The sequence below is a fragment of the Schistocerca serialis genome, chromosome 9 (assembly GCF_023864345.2).
Source record: "Schistocerca serialis cubense isolate TAMUIC-IGC-003099 chromosome 9, iqSchSeri2.2, whole genome shotgun sequence".
Classification (NCBI taxonomy): domain Eukaryota; kingdom Metazoa; phylum Arthropoda; class Insecta; order Orthoptera; family Acrididae; genus Schistocerca; species Schistocerca serialis.
The window spans coordinates 272,977,950-272,994,139 of NC_064646.1; the positions used below are offsets into that span (position 1 = coordinate 272,977,950).

The 16,190-nt window shown below is 39.6% G+C and overlaps 1 protein-coding gene across 1 annotated transcript in view; it reads left to right on the forward strand.

Annotated features, from left to right (window-relative positions):
* The first annotated feature begins 1,928 nt into the window (after window positions 1-1,928).
* The window catches only part of LOC126418688 (retinoblastoma-binding protein 5 homolog), a 71,828-nt gene continuing 57,566 nt past the window's right edge, over window positions 1,929-16,190 (forward strand). The window contains exons 1-3 of the mRNA XM_050085581.1: window positions 1,929-2,057; window positions 2,142-2,167; window positions 2,358-2,530. Of these exons, the coding sequence (XP_049941538.1) occupies window positions 2,033-2,057; window positions 2,142-2,167; window positions 2,358-2,530 (224 nt within the window). The 5' untranslated portion in view covers window positions 1,929-2,032. The remainder of the gene's footprint in view (window positions 2,058-2,141; window positions 2,168-2,357; window positions 2,531-16,190) is intronic.

A 16,190-nucleotide genomic window follows, 5' to 3' on the forward strand; every position in this document is an offset into this window, starting at 1 on the left:
TCTCGAATACACTTGGTGTGATGGTCTTCTTCATAGTCGTCTGATGGGTAGTCTGGGAGAGCATTCTTGCCACTATCTGTTGACATTAGATTACGATATTATGAGTGGAAAACATAAGAAATCAGAGGTAGCAAATCGACAAGATCCTTCTTCTTCTCTTGACTGATAAGGACAGGGCTACAGTAACTCAATAAGGGCTTCAGTACATCACAACCATATCCCCTTCTTAATACGCCCATCTTTTTAAAATCCGCTGTCACTTCCAATGTATCTTCATAGAGAAGATTCCCCATATTTTCTTTCGTGTCTCTTATCACAAAGTTCTGACTGCACTCTTTTGTAGAATAAATACCTTTATTTTTGTGTTGTCTACACTGCCACAAATGATTATGGCATAGGAATGAATGTGGTAGCAATCACATATTATGGTCAAAATGAGAGATGCAGGCCAATTCACATTAGCTGTCATTTCATGTCATGGCACCATCATGTCAACATGTATGCAAACTATACATCACATCGCATCAATTCACTTAGGGAAATACCTATGGTAAAACTGATGTTATGAGTTACCATCTGTGATACAAAAAGTCTGAGTATAATACCAGAATTGAGGAACTAACGATGAATTTTATTAATGGCCAAGTATATGCTCTTGATTAATTTTGTATGGTAAAATATTGAGAAGTGAAACATTTCAAACTATCGGCATTTATTTGCTATGAGAAATATATACACACAGATACATCAGACTATAAAGGAATAAATAGAGCCTATTTACCTTATTCAGTATGTTTTTTTTTTTCCTTTCGTACCTAATAATGTTGTAAACAACTGTTCTTTTGTCTATCATCAGAGCTGATACTTTCACTTAAAATGTTATTTCATAAAAATTGGTTCATCAACCACAGTGTGGGGGTCGTCTCTGATCTGTTATCGTAAAACATACATAATTTTTCGCTTTCAGGTAACTGACATCACTTGTGGAAGAACACTCAATGGAAAAAAATATTCAAGTCATCACAGAACTTTTGCAATTTGCCACAAAAAAGCTCTATAATAAAATTAATATTAAGAAGACAAAAACGAACGAAAGACACCATTTTAATATTACTGAGTTTGGTGAAAATAACTTAACTGCCGGTGTCACCACGACACCGGTGTCACGACGACACCATCAAAACATTCTTCTCAAGAAATCAAGACGTGACAGGATGATCCGTTGATAGCTTATGAGAACACTACCATTTGAAATGCATTGACATGATGTGATGGCCAGTGTGAATTACCCTCATTTCTAAGTCCAAAGGAGCCAGAACTAATAATTTTGATTAAGTCCGCCACGATTTGTATTTTAGAGCTACAAGTGCAGTTTCCCGCTTCGTCACAGTGTTAAATGGTATTGTTTCCTCTATTTAAGTATAATAAGCAGCTGCCTTCTTATCTTCATCGTTGGAATCCATGGTAATACTGTTCCACAAACATGATCGACTCATACATGTTTCAATAAATTCAGCAATGAGCTCCCTAAAGTACTGAGAAGTATCAATCATTTTAGAATTTACTTTGTACAGAAAGACGAGAAGGACTTGACAACTGACTCAAGCACGGGACGTGTGAGTTTTGCGCTGATCTCCTGTGCATGTTTTGTCTGCAGGGATGTATTCTGCGCCCACAGATCTGACCAACTTTGCTCAAACTTCCAGGTTTTCGAGCATTCTATATATGAGCAAATCTCCTATCCACACGCTACGAGTTGTCAGTGCAGATATGATGGGCGCAGACATTTTAACATACAGATCGGACCGGCCTATGATTTGCTTGTTGGATGCAGTGACTTTGCAGTCGTATATCTTGCCTTTTTGTATCGATCAAGGAGGTATGGATAGAAACGCTGACTTTTGTTGGTGTGCGGGTCAGGAAATGGTTTATCTTCTATTTTGGTTGAGAGCTTTGCTCAATGTCAGGTTCAGGCGGTATTTTGTTTACTAACCAAGTGCGGTTAAAGGAGAAGCATCGACTTTATAAGTGAATGATAATGAATCTGGAATTACTAGGTAAGTAGGAAAGTAAATGAGTTAATAAAAAAGTATTGTTAATTAATTTGGAGTTACTCTGACGGTATTTTTTTGCTTTTCCAGAATCTTTCGGACAAAACTACCCGGAGGTAAGTGACGAGAGTAGTCATTAATAAGTATTAGACATGCACAGCATGAAATTACTACCATGAGTGATGTCATGGATCTGCCGCAATGCTTCTTTAAAGTGTGGTAACTGTAAATGTGTAGGTGTGAATACACATGTTGTTATGCTTATTTAGTACCAAAATTGAATATAAATACAGTTTCTGTATCCAGGAGTTCGACGGTGCATTGGATTGTATATCGCTGGCCGTCACTTGCGCCTTCAACAAACGAGGGACGTTGTTAGCCGTAGGATGCAACGACGGCCGCATTGTAATATGGGACTTTTTGACTCGAGGAATTGCGAAAATAATAAGTGCCCATGTCCATCCAGTATGTTCCTTAAGGTAAGCTTTGGAGGATAAAAATTGTAAATTTGTTTAGTCCATTCTGTCATCTGTATTCCTTTAAATGGAGTTCAGTTTTGCATTTATCGTTGTGTGGGACAGTTTATTGAGTTGGGTATACATGTGTCTGCGGTATGGTGTTTTAAAGTTCTTTGGGTAAACATGTTTCTACGGTATGATATTTTAGAGTTTAAAACTGTACAGACCTCTATTTTATGGTTTAAAAACTTTCCTCATTCACTTATGATTGTTCTTTACTTTATTTCATGTATGAACTACAGAATTATCGTTATGGTTTATCTTTCAGCCCTCTCTGTAACTGTCTTGTTGAATTTTGTTACTCTTGAGATGTTTTTAATTCTTGAAGCTCTTTGTAATCATATATACATCAGATGCTAGTGTTTAAACGTTACTGCGTAATGCATTGATATAAGAACGAAGTGATAGACAGCTCTGTCCATCAGAATTATTGTTCACTGATGAGATTTGTTATTGTTCACTGGTGAGATTTGTTATTAGCAGTATATTTAAGTTCGAAAACAACTACAAATACAGTTGTTGTCGGAAATATGTAATGCTGAATGTTCTTACTATTGGACCTTCTCCGCTTTTCCTTTTTTATAATTACTTCTTGCAGATCACTGTGTAATCATCTTTCTTTCTTTTTTGTAGGAAGCTTAGCTACATTCCTGTAGCATTTGTATAATGAATGTAAATGTGTTTGCTGGGCAGTGTGGTTGTATGCCTTCTGTTGTCAGTTTCAGATGAACTGTGTTATGATGAACCACAACAGCTTTTTTTTTTTTTTCTGTAGTTCAACTCCCTCTGATGAGAAAGGTAAATTGTTATAATTTTACTGAGATGCAATGACTCATGACTCATTATTTCACCCTGTACGCAGTTATTGTGTGGAGATCTCCCTTCAGAGACAAAAAGTAGCTTCGATGAACTGCTTTTATTATTATTATTCATTTAATTACTGCTTTGAGTCTATTATTATTATTATTATTATTAATATTATTAAGGATTCAAGGAATTAGTTCTTTAGTATTCAGTCTCTCTAAGAAAAGAGTTTAGTTGTCTGAAATGAATAAATAACCAAACAGATCTCACTAGATAATGTTTATGTTCACGCGTTGTTTATGGTAGACTAGAGATCTGCTGCTGCACGCTGACTGTAAGCTGTGTTCGACGTGTCTGCCAGCTGTCAAACTGCGTGCTAAAACTGTAGGAATGTTAGTGTATGTTAACTATGGTCCAATTGTCCTTTCTATGGGAAACTGTTCGTTGAAGTGGATTTGTTTCAAAGTCTTTAAATTAATGAGCATATAGAGTTTGCAGGTTCAAGCTTCCACAATCCAAAGAAATGTCTTGTAGGCAAGCACGAATATTGTAAGTGTGAAACCGTAAGATAGAAAATAATTTACACAATACACACCTTGTTTATGCTGCCGAGAAATTGGTTTATTGGCTTCTTATTCTCACATAAAATCAGAAAATGCCTTTCAGTTAAAGATGGTGGTTTCGCAACAATGCTTCCTCTCTTAAGCCATAATACATTTGTCCATACTCATTAAAATCCGAAGCTAGACTGCATCTTTTCACAATAGTTAACATCGAACCAAAGCTCTCCTATTTCAAGGAATAGAGGGGGCGTCAGCGATAATGCTGCTCTCTCGCAGTCAGTTGCGCACGAGGACGCTTCAAATAATATCCTGTTTCGGCCAGGTATCTTTTACTCTCACATGACACGAACTGTTCAATTCTGACGAAGATGTGATTCTGTGAATAACCAATAATATCACCATGGATGACAGTTGTTGACGTGGTGAATTATTGAGTTACTGTGTACCAAAATGTGACCTTTTTGGTAGTAGCAACAACAATAGTTGATTTGGTGTGTAATGGATTGCATATAAACCTGAAACTGCCACTGGAATCTTTCTAATTGAAAGCATTTGGATGTAAGCCATACCGTATCAAAATTGCTGCTACGTGAAAATTTTCTCAATCGGGCAATTGTCATCTATTAGATGTTATTTTGTAAGGGAGTCTGCAGTTACTGTATGATCTTAAGACCAGTAGCTTAGCAAGCATGTTACTGGGGAACAAGCTTAGTCTATCATAAATTTCCTCTGTATGTTGAAGCACTTTATGCAGGCATTTATTTAACCTTGCCCACATTTCTAAGGTTTAAAAGATCTCATAAAACTGTACAAAATTTACATACATCAGTTGTACAAAAACTGAGACGTGTTTTGAATTTACAATTAATTGATTGTAATTAACTTTCAATATCTGAATATTACTGTTGAAAATTGGAGATCCATTTTGTGATTGCACAAAAGAGAAACCTTTTTTCCCCACAATCTTGTTAGAGAAGAAATGGTTGGAGATGTGGTTCTTTGTAGCAGAGTTATGATGTTACAGGAGCGGAAGGTTGTTGGAGATGCAAGAAGATGTACGAACCTCAGCAGGAGAAAAGAATGTGAGGGTAACAGTAGACTTTTCTCAAAACAGTTATGTCCACTTAAGGTACTGCACTCATCACGATTACATGAAACGTAATTCCACAGGCATTAATGTTTTACCAAAGCTATATTCCCCAGAAAGAATGGATTAATCACACCTGTAGTAATGGTGCAGCAATTTTGATACGGTATGGCTTACATCCAAATGCTTTCAATTAGAAAGATTCCAGTGGCAGTTTCAGGTTTATATGCAATCCATTACACACCAAATCAACTATTGTTATTGCTACTACCAAAAAGGTCACATTTTGGTACACAGTAACTCAATAATTCACCACGTCAGCAACTGTCATCCATGGTGATATTATTGGTTATTCACAGAATCACATCTTCGTCAGAATTGAACACAATAATACACCACACCAGCAACTGTTGTCCATGATGATATTATTGGAAAGGAAAAAAAAAATCACCATCACTCTTTTGTAGCTCCAAAAGTTCTGTTATTCTAAGAGCATTAACAAGACTTCCATCTGAAGTTCCTTGTATCCTTCAATGCATGATGTTCACTGCCATTGTGGTTTCATCCACCAAGAATGCACAATACTTCAAATTGAAGTTTCTTGTGTTCACTTGAATGGATTTATATTATCATACTAAGGCTCCATATGGAGTCACTAGTGTTTACTCACATGATCACTGTCTTGTATATTGTCTTCAGTTTTATGTTCACATACTAACCTTTGTTCTTCATTAATTCATAATGTCCAGTGAACTATACCCATACCGACTCAAGACTGCTCATCTGCTCATTACTGCTCTCCTCCCTTCCAATAATTGTAATTCTACTGAATACATTAAAGCCCCTGACTCTCAAGGAAAAGCTTGGGCAGTCTCAATCTGTACCTTATTGTTTTTAACCAAATCGTCAGAGTACCTGACCATCTAGTTTGAATCATGACTGGACAACAGGTTAATTTACTTTAGTGTCAACTAACAATTACTGTTAATAACAACACGAAAAGTGAAAAATTCAAAGTAAACCTCTCTATCACTAGCTAATTCTTTGACCTCATATGCATGAAAAGACTCAAATACATACTACCAGTAATAACTTAGTACTAAATAAATTTCATTGAAAAATCACACATTCATTGACACAGTCAAAAAACATCTCCATTCTTAACTTTGAATAATTATCTTATTATTAATTACCCGAGATTTCACACTGATATTTTCATCAGTGTCCCCTTTTTTTTCATGTGTTGTTTGATCAGTTGTACTCATGATAGCATTTTAGATGTTGGTGGGCGAACACCCCCTTCACTTTCCCTGACCCTATGTACTGTAATACATATATGCCAGGGTTTGGTACTTTGCTTATTATATATGGTCCTGTTTACAGTCTCTGCCACTTCCTGATCTTCTTCTTTAATAATGAAGACTGGGGATATGTCGTCAATAAAACTTTGTTTCCGATCTTGTATTCAGATACTCTCTTTAAATTCTTGTCAAAGTTCATTTTCCTTTTCTTTGCCTTTTCAGTAATGTTCACTATTGCGTCTCACAGTTCTGATTGCAGTACTTGCTTTTCTCCAGCATGTCTCGACAAACAGGTTACCCATTCATTCTTCTCTAGCTTATTGAACATTAATTCAGCCAGTGTAAATTCTGCTGTCATGTGCAGTAAGTTGTTTACAATACTCTCAAATACATCCAAATAATCAATCCATCTTGACTGTTTTTCCGGACAGTATGTCCGCATGAAATGATTTAATTCTTTAAATATTATCTCCACTGGACTCTCTTCTGGATTGTAGCACGAGGTAAGGACTAGTGTAATGTTTGCTTCTAACAATGCTCTCCGCCAGGTAAAACTTGTGAAGGTAGAAGCATTGTCAGATATCACCGCCTACGGTTTTCTTACACTTGGAATGTATTTCCATAGTAGCTTTCTCACTACGGTTGAACTCATTGCGGCCTTTGCTGGGTAAAATTTCACGTACTTTGTGGATACATCTAGAAAAGCAACAACATATTTGCAACCACCCCTCGATTTTGGAAGAGGGCCACAAACAGCAGCTGATACCAAAGAAAGTGGCCTGTCAGGTATAATCGAGCTCAACAACCCTTTTCTACCTTGATGATTCTCCTTTGATCTGTGGCATAAATCACATGACTTCAATATCATGGCTATTCTCCGTTTACCGTTAGGTATTTAGCAATATTGCTTACTCTTTGACGCTCACTTAGAGGCACTGAAGTGGCCCCTTGGTAAATGAGTGCACCTTACCAGATCTTCTACTCTATTGTCGGGTACACACACACATGCCAGTTTTTAGACTTTTCATTCCCCCTGTGAACAATACACCATCTACTAGCTTGAAATATTCCGCCAGATTGACATTGCTCTTTTGTTCCAGCAGCCATTTGACGGTTTGACCTTACTCAAACGCAGATCCTGCTCTTGTAATTCCGCCATGTTCTTACATAAATCCTTTATTAACAAAATCTAAAGTTCGTCTCCTGCTTCCCCTTCACATACATCCTCTTCTAATACTTCCGGCATCCTTGATAATGCATCTGCAATCAGGTTATCTTTGTCATTAATATATTCAATGGGAAAATTGCATTCTTGGAGAAATATTGTCCAACGACTCAACCTCATGTGTAGCAACTTGCATGTTTGTAGGAAACTTAATGCCTGATAATCACAGAATACTTTAGTCTGAGATTGGTATATATAATAGAGACATTTTCTGAGTGCCCATGTTATTGTCAGTGCTTCTTTTTCAGTGGTGGTATGAGCTCTTTCGCAGTTGCTCAAGGCCCTACTAGCAAATGCTATTGTACAGAATGTTGTGTGCCCTTCAATTTTCCTGACCTAGAAGAGGCATGCACCCAAACCAATATTCAAACAATGGAAAATCCATGCTGGAATGTAACAGTATTGTGAAAAGGCAAATTGCTACTCACCATATACTGGAGATTCTGTGTCGCAGATGGGCACAACAAAAAGCGTGTCACAAATAATAGCTTTAGGCCAGTAAGACCTTCGCCAGAATTATACAGCACACACACACATACACATTCACACAAACTCAACTCACACACAGATGACTGTGGCGTCTGATTTACATACATAGCCATATCAGGTCTTTCATTAAATACATTGATAAATCTAGACAACAATCTGTTCAGTTGGTCTGTCTGTTCAGTACTCAACTCGGACAATCTGTTAATTTTTGTTGTGATTGGCTAAATAACTCATTCACATCTGCTACTTTTTCCTCTTCTGGACACATGCTCGATCTGTAGCTTGTTACAAGCTGTATGCGAGCTCCCTCGCAGTAGTTCCCATGAATATTTCTTGTCTACGGAAGTGGTATGTCAATATCTTGTGCTTCACTCTCCATTCTCAAAATACCACATGCAAAAGCTATGTTTGCATGTGTTTCCCCAAAAAACTCCAGCCTTAGGATGCAATCCACAATTAATCCCTCAGCAATTAGAAGTGTGCCCTTATAGGCTTCATTCTCCAAATACACAATTGTAAGTGCCTGCCTCCTAATGAGCTTGGACTTGGAGTTTGCAGTTACTAACTGGATATACTGGAAACTTTGCTTCCTGGCTCAGTTTTTCAAACAAATTGGCTGACACCGTCTTTACTGTTTCACTTGTGTCCAGAATGACTTTTACTTCATTATTTTCAATTCTGCGCTTAATTGCTTATACTGAAGTCAGCCTCTCCTCAACTTTACACCTTGTCTGCTCTGAGAGTAATTCACCTCTTAATAAATGCCCGTTGTTGTATTGTAGCATAGCCAAGTTACTATCACTGCCCCTCGAATTCTTTTTGACCCTAACACTGGAGCTGGTGCAGGCCCTTAAGCATTTTCCTGATTTTTGTTGGTATTCCTGTTTATATCTTTGCGTATTTCTGTTATTACAAGCGTGTTCTGATGCCAGTCTGTCGCATTCGCATTCAGTGGCACTATCGTACTTGGTTCTTGTATGTTTACTTGGTTATTGTCCCAAGTTTGATTTCCACTGTCGTACCGTACATAACCTGGGTGATATCTCCTGTCAGGTCCTCCCTTTCTACCCTGCACTCCCACCACATTTGTTGCCACGTGCTGTGCGCCGATCATTTGTCTAAAACTGCTGATATTTTTTGCGTGTTGTCTGTCCATTATTCTCTGCATGCTTTTTGTCGTCCTCTTGGATTGTGTCATATGTGTCCAATGTTGACAAAAATTCTTCAGTGTCTTGTTCCGGGATTGTCATGAGCTTTTTTCTGATGACAGAGGTTAATTTTGATTTTAATGTCTGGATGATATCTTCTTCGCTCATCACATTATCCTAGTATTTTGCTTTGTTGAGGTATTTTTCGAAATATTTACACAATCCTCCAGATGTTGCTGTAAATGGTTCTGGGTTTAATACTCCTTTTTTAGCCTCTCTGCGACCAATTCTTTGACAGGATGCTCGTGTGAACTCTTCATACGTAGCGCACATTTTAAAGGCATCCAGAAACCACATTTTGCTTTCTCCGTCGTATATCCTGCTACATGCTGCATCTTTCGGTACTCACTCCAACCACTTGGTAAAAATGTGAGTAAAACCCCTTATGGACACCACCAGATGTATTGTCTTCTTTTCTGGACAAATTGCTTGGAATTGGTCATATTTTAGTAGCTTTTCTTCACTATGTTTACTCTCTCTATGTTTGTTCCAAATTATGTGCTCATTTTCTGCCAACTTGTTGAATGTAAGCAGATCTGCTGCTACTTTCTGAGCTGGTGGTGACATTTGCCCAAGGATTATTCGATACATTTTCCTGTATGTTATTCATAGATGACACTTGACGCATCTCCTTCAACTCATCTGGCGTGTGTGAGAAGTCTTTTTCACAGTGTTAAGTCTATTATAATAGTAATGCATACACAAATGACAAAAACTTAACCTAAGACACATATATTAATACTTTTTCATTTAACTTTCAAGTTTATCTCTGTCTTGATTACTTATTGTCACTCAGGAAAAGGAAGTTACCACAAGTCAAAATTCAGTAATTATTCAATTCTTATACCACTTCTAGACGTCCCGTCACGTAGGGCGCCATTATAACCACCTCTCACATAAAAGGTAATTTTACTGACATGTAATAATTCATGAGAGGAGTCATTATTTCACTCTGAATCCATTTATTGCATGGAGATCTGTGTTGAAAATTTCCTTTCAGAGACAAAAAGTAACCTTCATGAACTGCTTTTGTTATACCACCACAAAGCCATTGTTTCTCATGGAAATATTGAGGACAAGTTTGGTGAAGTGGAGCCTCTTAGTAAGATGCGGTTGGGCTCACTGTTAATCAAGGCTTCTTGTGCCACCCAGTCCGCAGCTCTTCATGCCTGTGATCATCTTGGCAATGTCCTGGCGTCTGTTACTCCTCACCAATTTCTGAATATGGTGCAGGGAGTGATTTGTCATTGGGACCTCATCCTGCAAACTGATGATTAACTCCGGGCTAATCTGGAGCGGAGTGACGTTCATTTTGTTTGATGTGTGCAGAAGGGTTGCAAAGACAACCCACCAATACTGGCACCTTCATTCTGGCTTTCGAGGGGGTACCCTCCCAGAGAAGGTCAAGGGTATGTGCTACAGACGTGACGTGAAGCCGTACATCCCTCCACCCATGTGGTGCTTTCGGTGCTTGCGTTTTGGGCATATGTCTTCCTACTGTAAGGCGTACCTTCTATGTGGTGACTGTTGAGACCCTCTCCATGAGAGAAGCCCCTGTGTGTGTCAGTAGTGCTGACCGCCAGATTGCCCAGCTTACAAGAGAGAAAAGAAGATCCAAGAATACAAGTTCCTAGATCACCTGTCTTATGCGAGGCTCGCCAAACATATGAGAGACTGCATCCAGTGTCACTATCTTCAACTTTTGCCTATGTTACTTCATTTCCTCCTCCTGCCTCTACCTTACCCCAGCCCAGTCCCCCTCTCCCCTCCCCTCGCCCCTCCCCTCCCTCTGCAGTTCCCATGGCATCCCATCCGGGAGATGCTCCCCCTCCCTCAGTGGCGGATATAGAAAAACCTCAAGGAGGTTAGATGGCCTCGGGCAAGTACAGAAAGGGCAACAGCCTCAAAGGGTGCGGGGCAAAGTCAGGACTTGTGGGGACCAAGCAGCAATCGGTACTGTAATTGTAAACTGTCGAAGCAGCATTGGTAAAGTACTGGAACTTCAAGCGCTGATAGAAAGCACCAAAGCTGAAATCATTATAGGTACGGAAAGCTGGCTGAAGCCAGAGACAAATTCTGCCGAAATTTTTACAAAGGCACGGACGGTGTTTAGAAAGGATAGATTGCATGCAACCAGTGGTGGCATGTTTGTCGCTGTTAGTTGTAGTTTTTCCTGTAGTGAAATAGAAGTGAATAGTTCCTGTGATTAGATTAGGAAATGAGACACTTAAAGTAGTAAAGGAGTTTTGCTATTTGGGGAGCAAAATAACTGATGATGGTCGAAGTCGAGAGGATATAAAATGTAGACTGGCAATGGCAAGGAAAGCGTTTCTGAAGAAGAGAAATTTGTTAACATCGAGTATAGATTTAAGTGTCAGGAAGTCGTTTCTGAAAGTATTTGTATGGAGTGTAGCCATGTATGGAAGTGAAACGTGGACGATAAATAGTTTAGACAAGAAGAGAATAGAAGCTTTCGAAATGTGGTGCTACAGAAGAATGCTAAAGATTAGATGGGTAGATCATATAACTAATGAGGAGGTGTTGAATAGAATTGGGGAGAAGAGAAGTTTGTGGCACAACTTGACTAGGTGAAGGGATCGGTTGGTAGGACATGTTCTGAGGCATCAAGGGATCACCAATTTAGTATTGGAGGGCAGCGTAGAGGGTAAAAATCGTAGAGGGAGACCAAGAGATGAATGCACCAAGCAGATTCAGAAGGATGTAGGTTGCAGTAGGTACTGGGAGATGAAGAAGCTTGCACAGGATAGAGTAGCATGGAGAGCTGCATCAAACCAGTTTCAGGACTGAAGACCACAACAACAACAACAAGTTCCTGTGAATTAGTATGGGTGGAGGTTACACTCGACAACCGTGCTAGGTTAATAATTGGCTCCTTTTACTGACCTCCCGACTCAGCAGCATTAGTGGCAGAACAACTGAGAGAAAATCTGGAATACATTTCACATAAATTTTCTCAGCATGTTATAGTCTTAGGTGGAGATTTCAATTTACCAGATATAAACTGGGACACCCAGATGTTTAGGACGGGTGTTAGGGACAAAGCATCGAGTGATATTATACTGAGTGCACTATCCAAAAATTACCTCGAGCAATTAAACAGAGAACCGACTCATGGAGATAACATCTTGGACCTACTGATAACAAACAGACCCAAACTTTTCGACTCTGTAAGTGCAGAACAGGGAATCAGTGATCATAAGGCCGTTGCAGCATCCCTGAATATGGAAGTAAATAGGAATATAGAAAAAGGGAGGAAGGTTTATCTGTTTAGCAAGAGTAATAGAAGGCAGATTTCAGACTACCTAACAGATCAAAATGAAAATTTCTGTTCCGACACTGACAGTGTTGAGTGTTTATGGAAAAAGTTCAAGGTAATCGTAAAATGCGTTTTGACAGGTACATGCCAAGTAAAACTGTGAGGGACAGGAAAAACCCACCGTGGTTCAACAACAAAGTTAGGAAACTACTGCGAAAGCAGAGAGAGCTTCACTGCAAGTTTAAACGCAGCCAAAACCTCTCAGACAAACAGAAGCTAAACAATGTCAAAGTTAGCGTAAGTAGGGCTATGCATGAAGTGAAGTGTTCAGAGAATTCGAAAGTAAAATTCTATGTACCGACTTGACAGAAAATCCCAGGAAGTTCTGGTCTTATGTTAAATCAGTAAGTGGCTCAAAACAGCATATCCAGACACTCTGGGATGATGATGGCATTGAAACAGAGGATGACACGCGCAAAGCTGAAATACTAAACACCTTTTTCCAAAGCTGTTTCACAGAGGAAGACCGCACTGCAGTTCCTTCTCTAAATCCTCGTACAAACAAAAAAATGGCTGACATCGAAATAAGTGTCCAAGGAATAGAAAAGCAACTGAAATCACTCAACAGAGGAAAGTCCACTGGACCTGACAGGATACCAATTCGATTCTACACAGAGTATGCGAAAGAACTTGCCCCCCTTCTAACAGCCGTGTACCGCAAGTATCTAGAGGAACGGAAGGTTCCAAATGATTGGAAAAGAGCACAGGTAGTCCCAGCCTTCAAGAAGGGTCGTTGAGCAGATGCGCAAAACTATAGACCTATATCTCTGACATCGATCTGTTGTAGAATTTTAGAACATGTTTTTTGCTCGCTTATCATGTCATTTCTGGAAACCCAGAATATACTCTGTAGGAATCAACATGAATTCCGAAAAAGTGTGAGACCCAACTCGCTTTATTTGTTCATGAGACCCAGAAAATATTCGATACAGACACCCAGGTAGATGCCATTTTCCTTTACTTCCGGAAGGTGTTCGATACAGTTATGCACTGTCGCCTGATATACAAAGTAAGAGCCTACAGAATATCAGACCAGCTGTGTGGCTGGATTAAAGAGTTTTTTTAGCAAACAGAACACAGCATGTTGTTCTCAATGGAGAGACGTCTACAGACATTAAAGTAACCTCTGGCATGCCACAGGGGAGTGTTATGGGATCATTGCTTTTCACAATATATATAAATGACCTAGTAGATAGTGTCGGAAGTTCCATGCGGCTTTTCGCGGATGATGCTGTAGTATACAGAGAAGTTGTAGCATTAGAAAATTGCAGCGAAATGCAGGAAGATCTGCAGCGGATAGGCACTTGGTGCAGGGAGTGGCAACTGACCCTTAACATAGACAAATGTAATGTATTGCGAATACATAGAAAGAAGGATCCTTTATTGTATGATTATATGATAGCGGAACAAACACTGGTAGCAGTTACTTCTGTAAAATATGTGGGAGTGTGTGTACGGAACGATTTGAAATGGAATGATCATATAAAATTAATTGTTGGTAAGGCGGGTACCAGGTTGAGATTCATTGGGAGAGTCCTTAGAAAATGTAGTCCATCAACAAAGGAGGTGGCTTACAAAACACTCGTTCAACCTACATTTGATTATTGCTCATCAGTGTGGGATCCATACCAGGTCGGGCTGACAGAGGAGATAGAGAAGATCCAAAGAAGAGCGGCGCTTTTCGTCACAGGGTTATTTGGTAAGCGTGATAGCGTTACGGAGATGTTTAGCAAACTCAAGTGGCAGACTCTGCAAGAGAGGCACTCTGCATCGCGGTGTAGCTTGCTGTCCAGGTTTCGAGAGAGTGCATTTCTGGATGAAGTATCGAATATATTGCTTCCCCCTACTTATACCTCCCGAGGAGATCACGAATGTAAAATTAGAGAGATTCGAGCACACACAGAGGTTTTCTGGCAGTTGTTCTTTCCGCAAACCATACGCGACTGGAACAAGAAAGGGAGGTAATGACAGTTTCACGTAAAGTGCCCTCCACCACACACCGTTGGGTGGCTTGCGTAGTATAAATGTAGATGTAGGGGGCACTAAAGATATCTTGAGCTACCTTTTCTTGCACCGTAATAAAAAATTAATCAAGTCACATGCAAAGTTTTAAGAAAGTTTTATTTAAACTGATTATACACATGTACAAAGCCAAATACCATCTTATGATATAAAAAAGTAGCAGTTGCATTTCTCTTCCTTAAAAGATGAATTCTATGTGCCTATTCTTCCTGCCAAATTGGTTAATTACATTGCCAATAGGACAAGACTTCTGGCATAAGAAGTCACCCTCATTATGCCAACGGTCTTGTCAAAGAGGGCGGAGGAGCAGACAGAGGTTCAGGGCACTCTCTTGTCCTAGGGGGGGAAACTGCCCCTAAAGGCGGAAGAATCAGCAATGATTAACAGCATGAGGGTACAGAAGGCAATGGAAACCACTGCATTAAAGATGCGTAATGTGTGTCCACAGGACATGTGGTCTGTAATTGAAGGAGTGTCATGATGATCTCTCCATTGGCAAAGGATTCCGGAATGGTCCCCCATTTGGATCTCTGGGAGGGGAGTGCCAAGGGAGAGGTTATCATGAGAAAAAGAGTTGGGTCTTGGAATGTCAGAATCTTGAATGTGGTAGGGAAACTAGAAAATCTGAAAAAGGGAATGCAAAGGCTCAATCTACATTCAGTAGGGGTCAGTGAAGTGAAGTGGGAAGAAGAGAAGGATTTCTGGTCAGATGAGTATAGGGTAACATCAACAGCTGCACAAAATGGTATAGCTGGAATAGGTTGGTTGGTTGGTTGTTTTGGGGAAGGAGACCAGACAGCGTGGTCATCGGTCTCATCGGATTAGGGAAGGATGGGGAAGGAAGTCGGCCGTGCCCTTTCAGAGGAACCATCCCGGCATTTGCCTGGAGTGATTTAGGGAAATCACGGAAAACCTAAATCAGGATGGCCGGACGCGGGATTGAACCGTCGTCCTCCCGAATGCGAGTCCAGTGAGCTGGAATAGGATTTGTTATGAATAGGAAGTTAGGGCAGAGTGTGTGTTACTGTGAACAGTTCAGTGACAGGGTTGTTCTTATCAGAATTGACAGCAAACCAACACCTACAGTGATAGTTCAGGTATACATGCCGATGTCGCAAGCTGAATGTGAAGAGATAGAGAAAGTGTATGAGGATACTGAAAGGGTAATACAGTATGTAAAGGGAGATGAAAATCTAATAATCATGGGGGACTGGAATGCATTGTTGCGGAAGGAGTCGAAGAAAAGGTTACAGTAGAATAAGGGCTTGGGACAAGGTATGAGAGAGGAGAAAGACTAATTGAGTTCTGTAACAAGTTTCAGCTAGTAATAGTGAATACTCTATTCAAGAATCACAAGAGGAGGAGGTATATTTGGAAAAGGCCGGGTGATACGGGAATATTTCACTTAAATTATATTCTGGTCAGACAGAGATTCCGAAATCAGATACTGGATTGTAAGGCATACCCAGGAGCAGATATGGACTCAGATCACAGTATAGTAGTGATGAAGAGTAGGCTGAAATTTAAGACATTAGTCGGAAAGAATCAATATGCAAAGAAGTGGGATACAGGAGTGCTAAGGAAT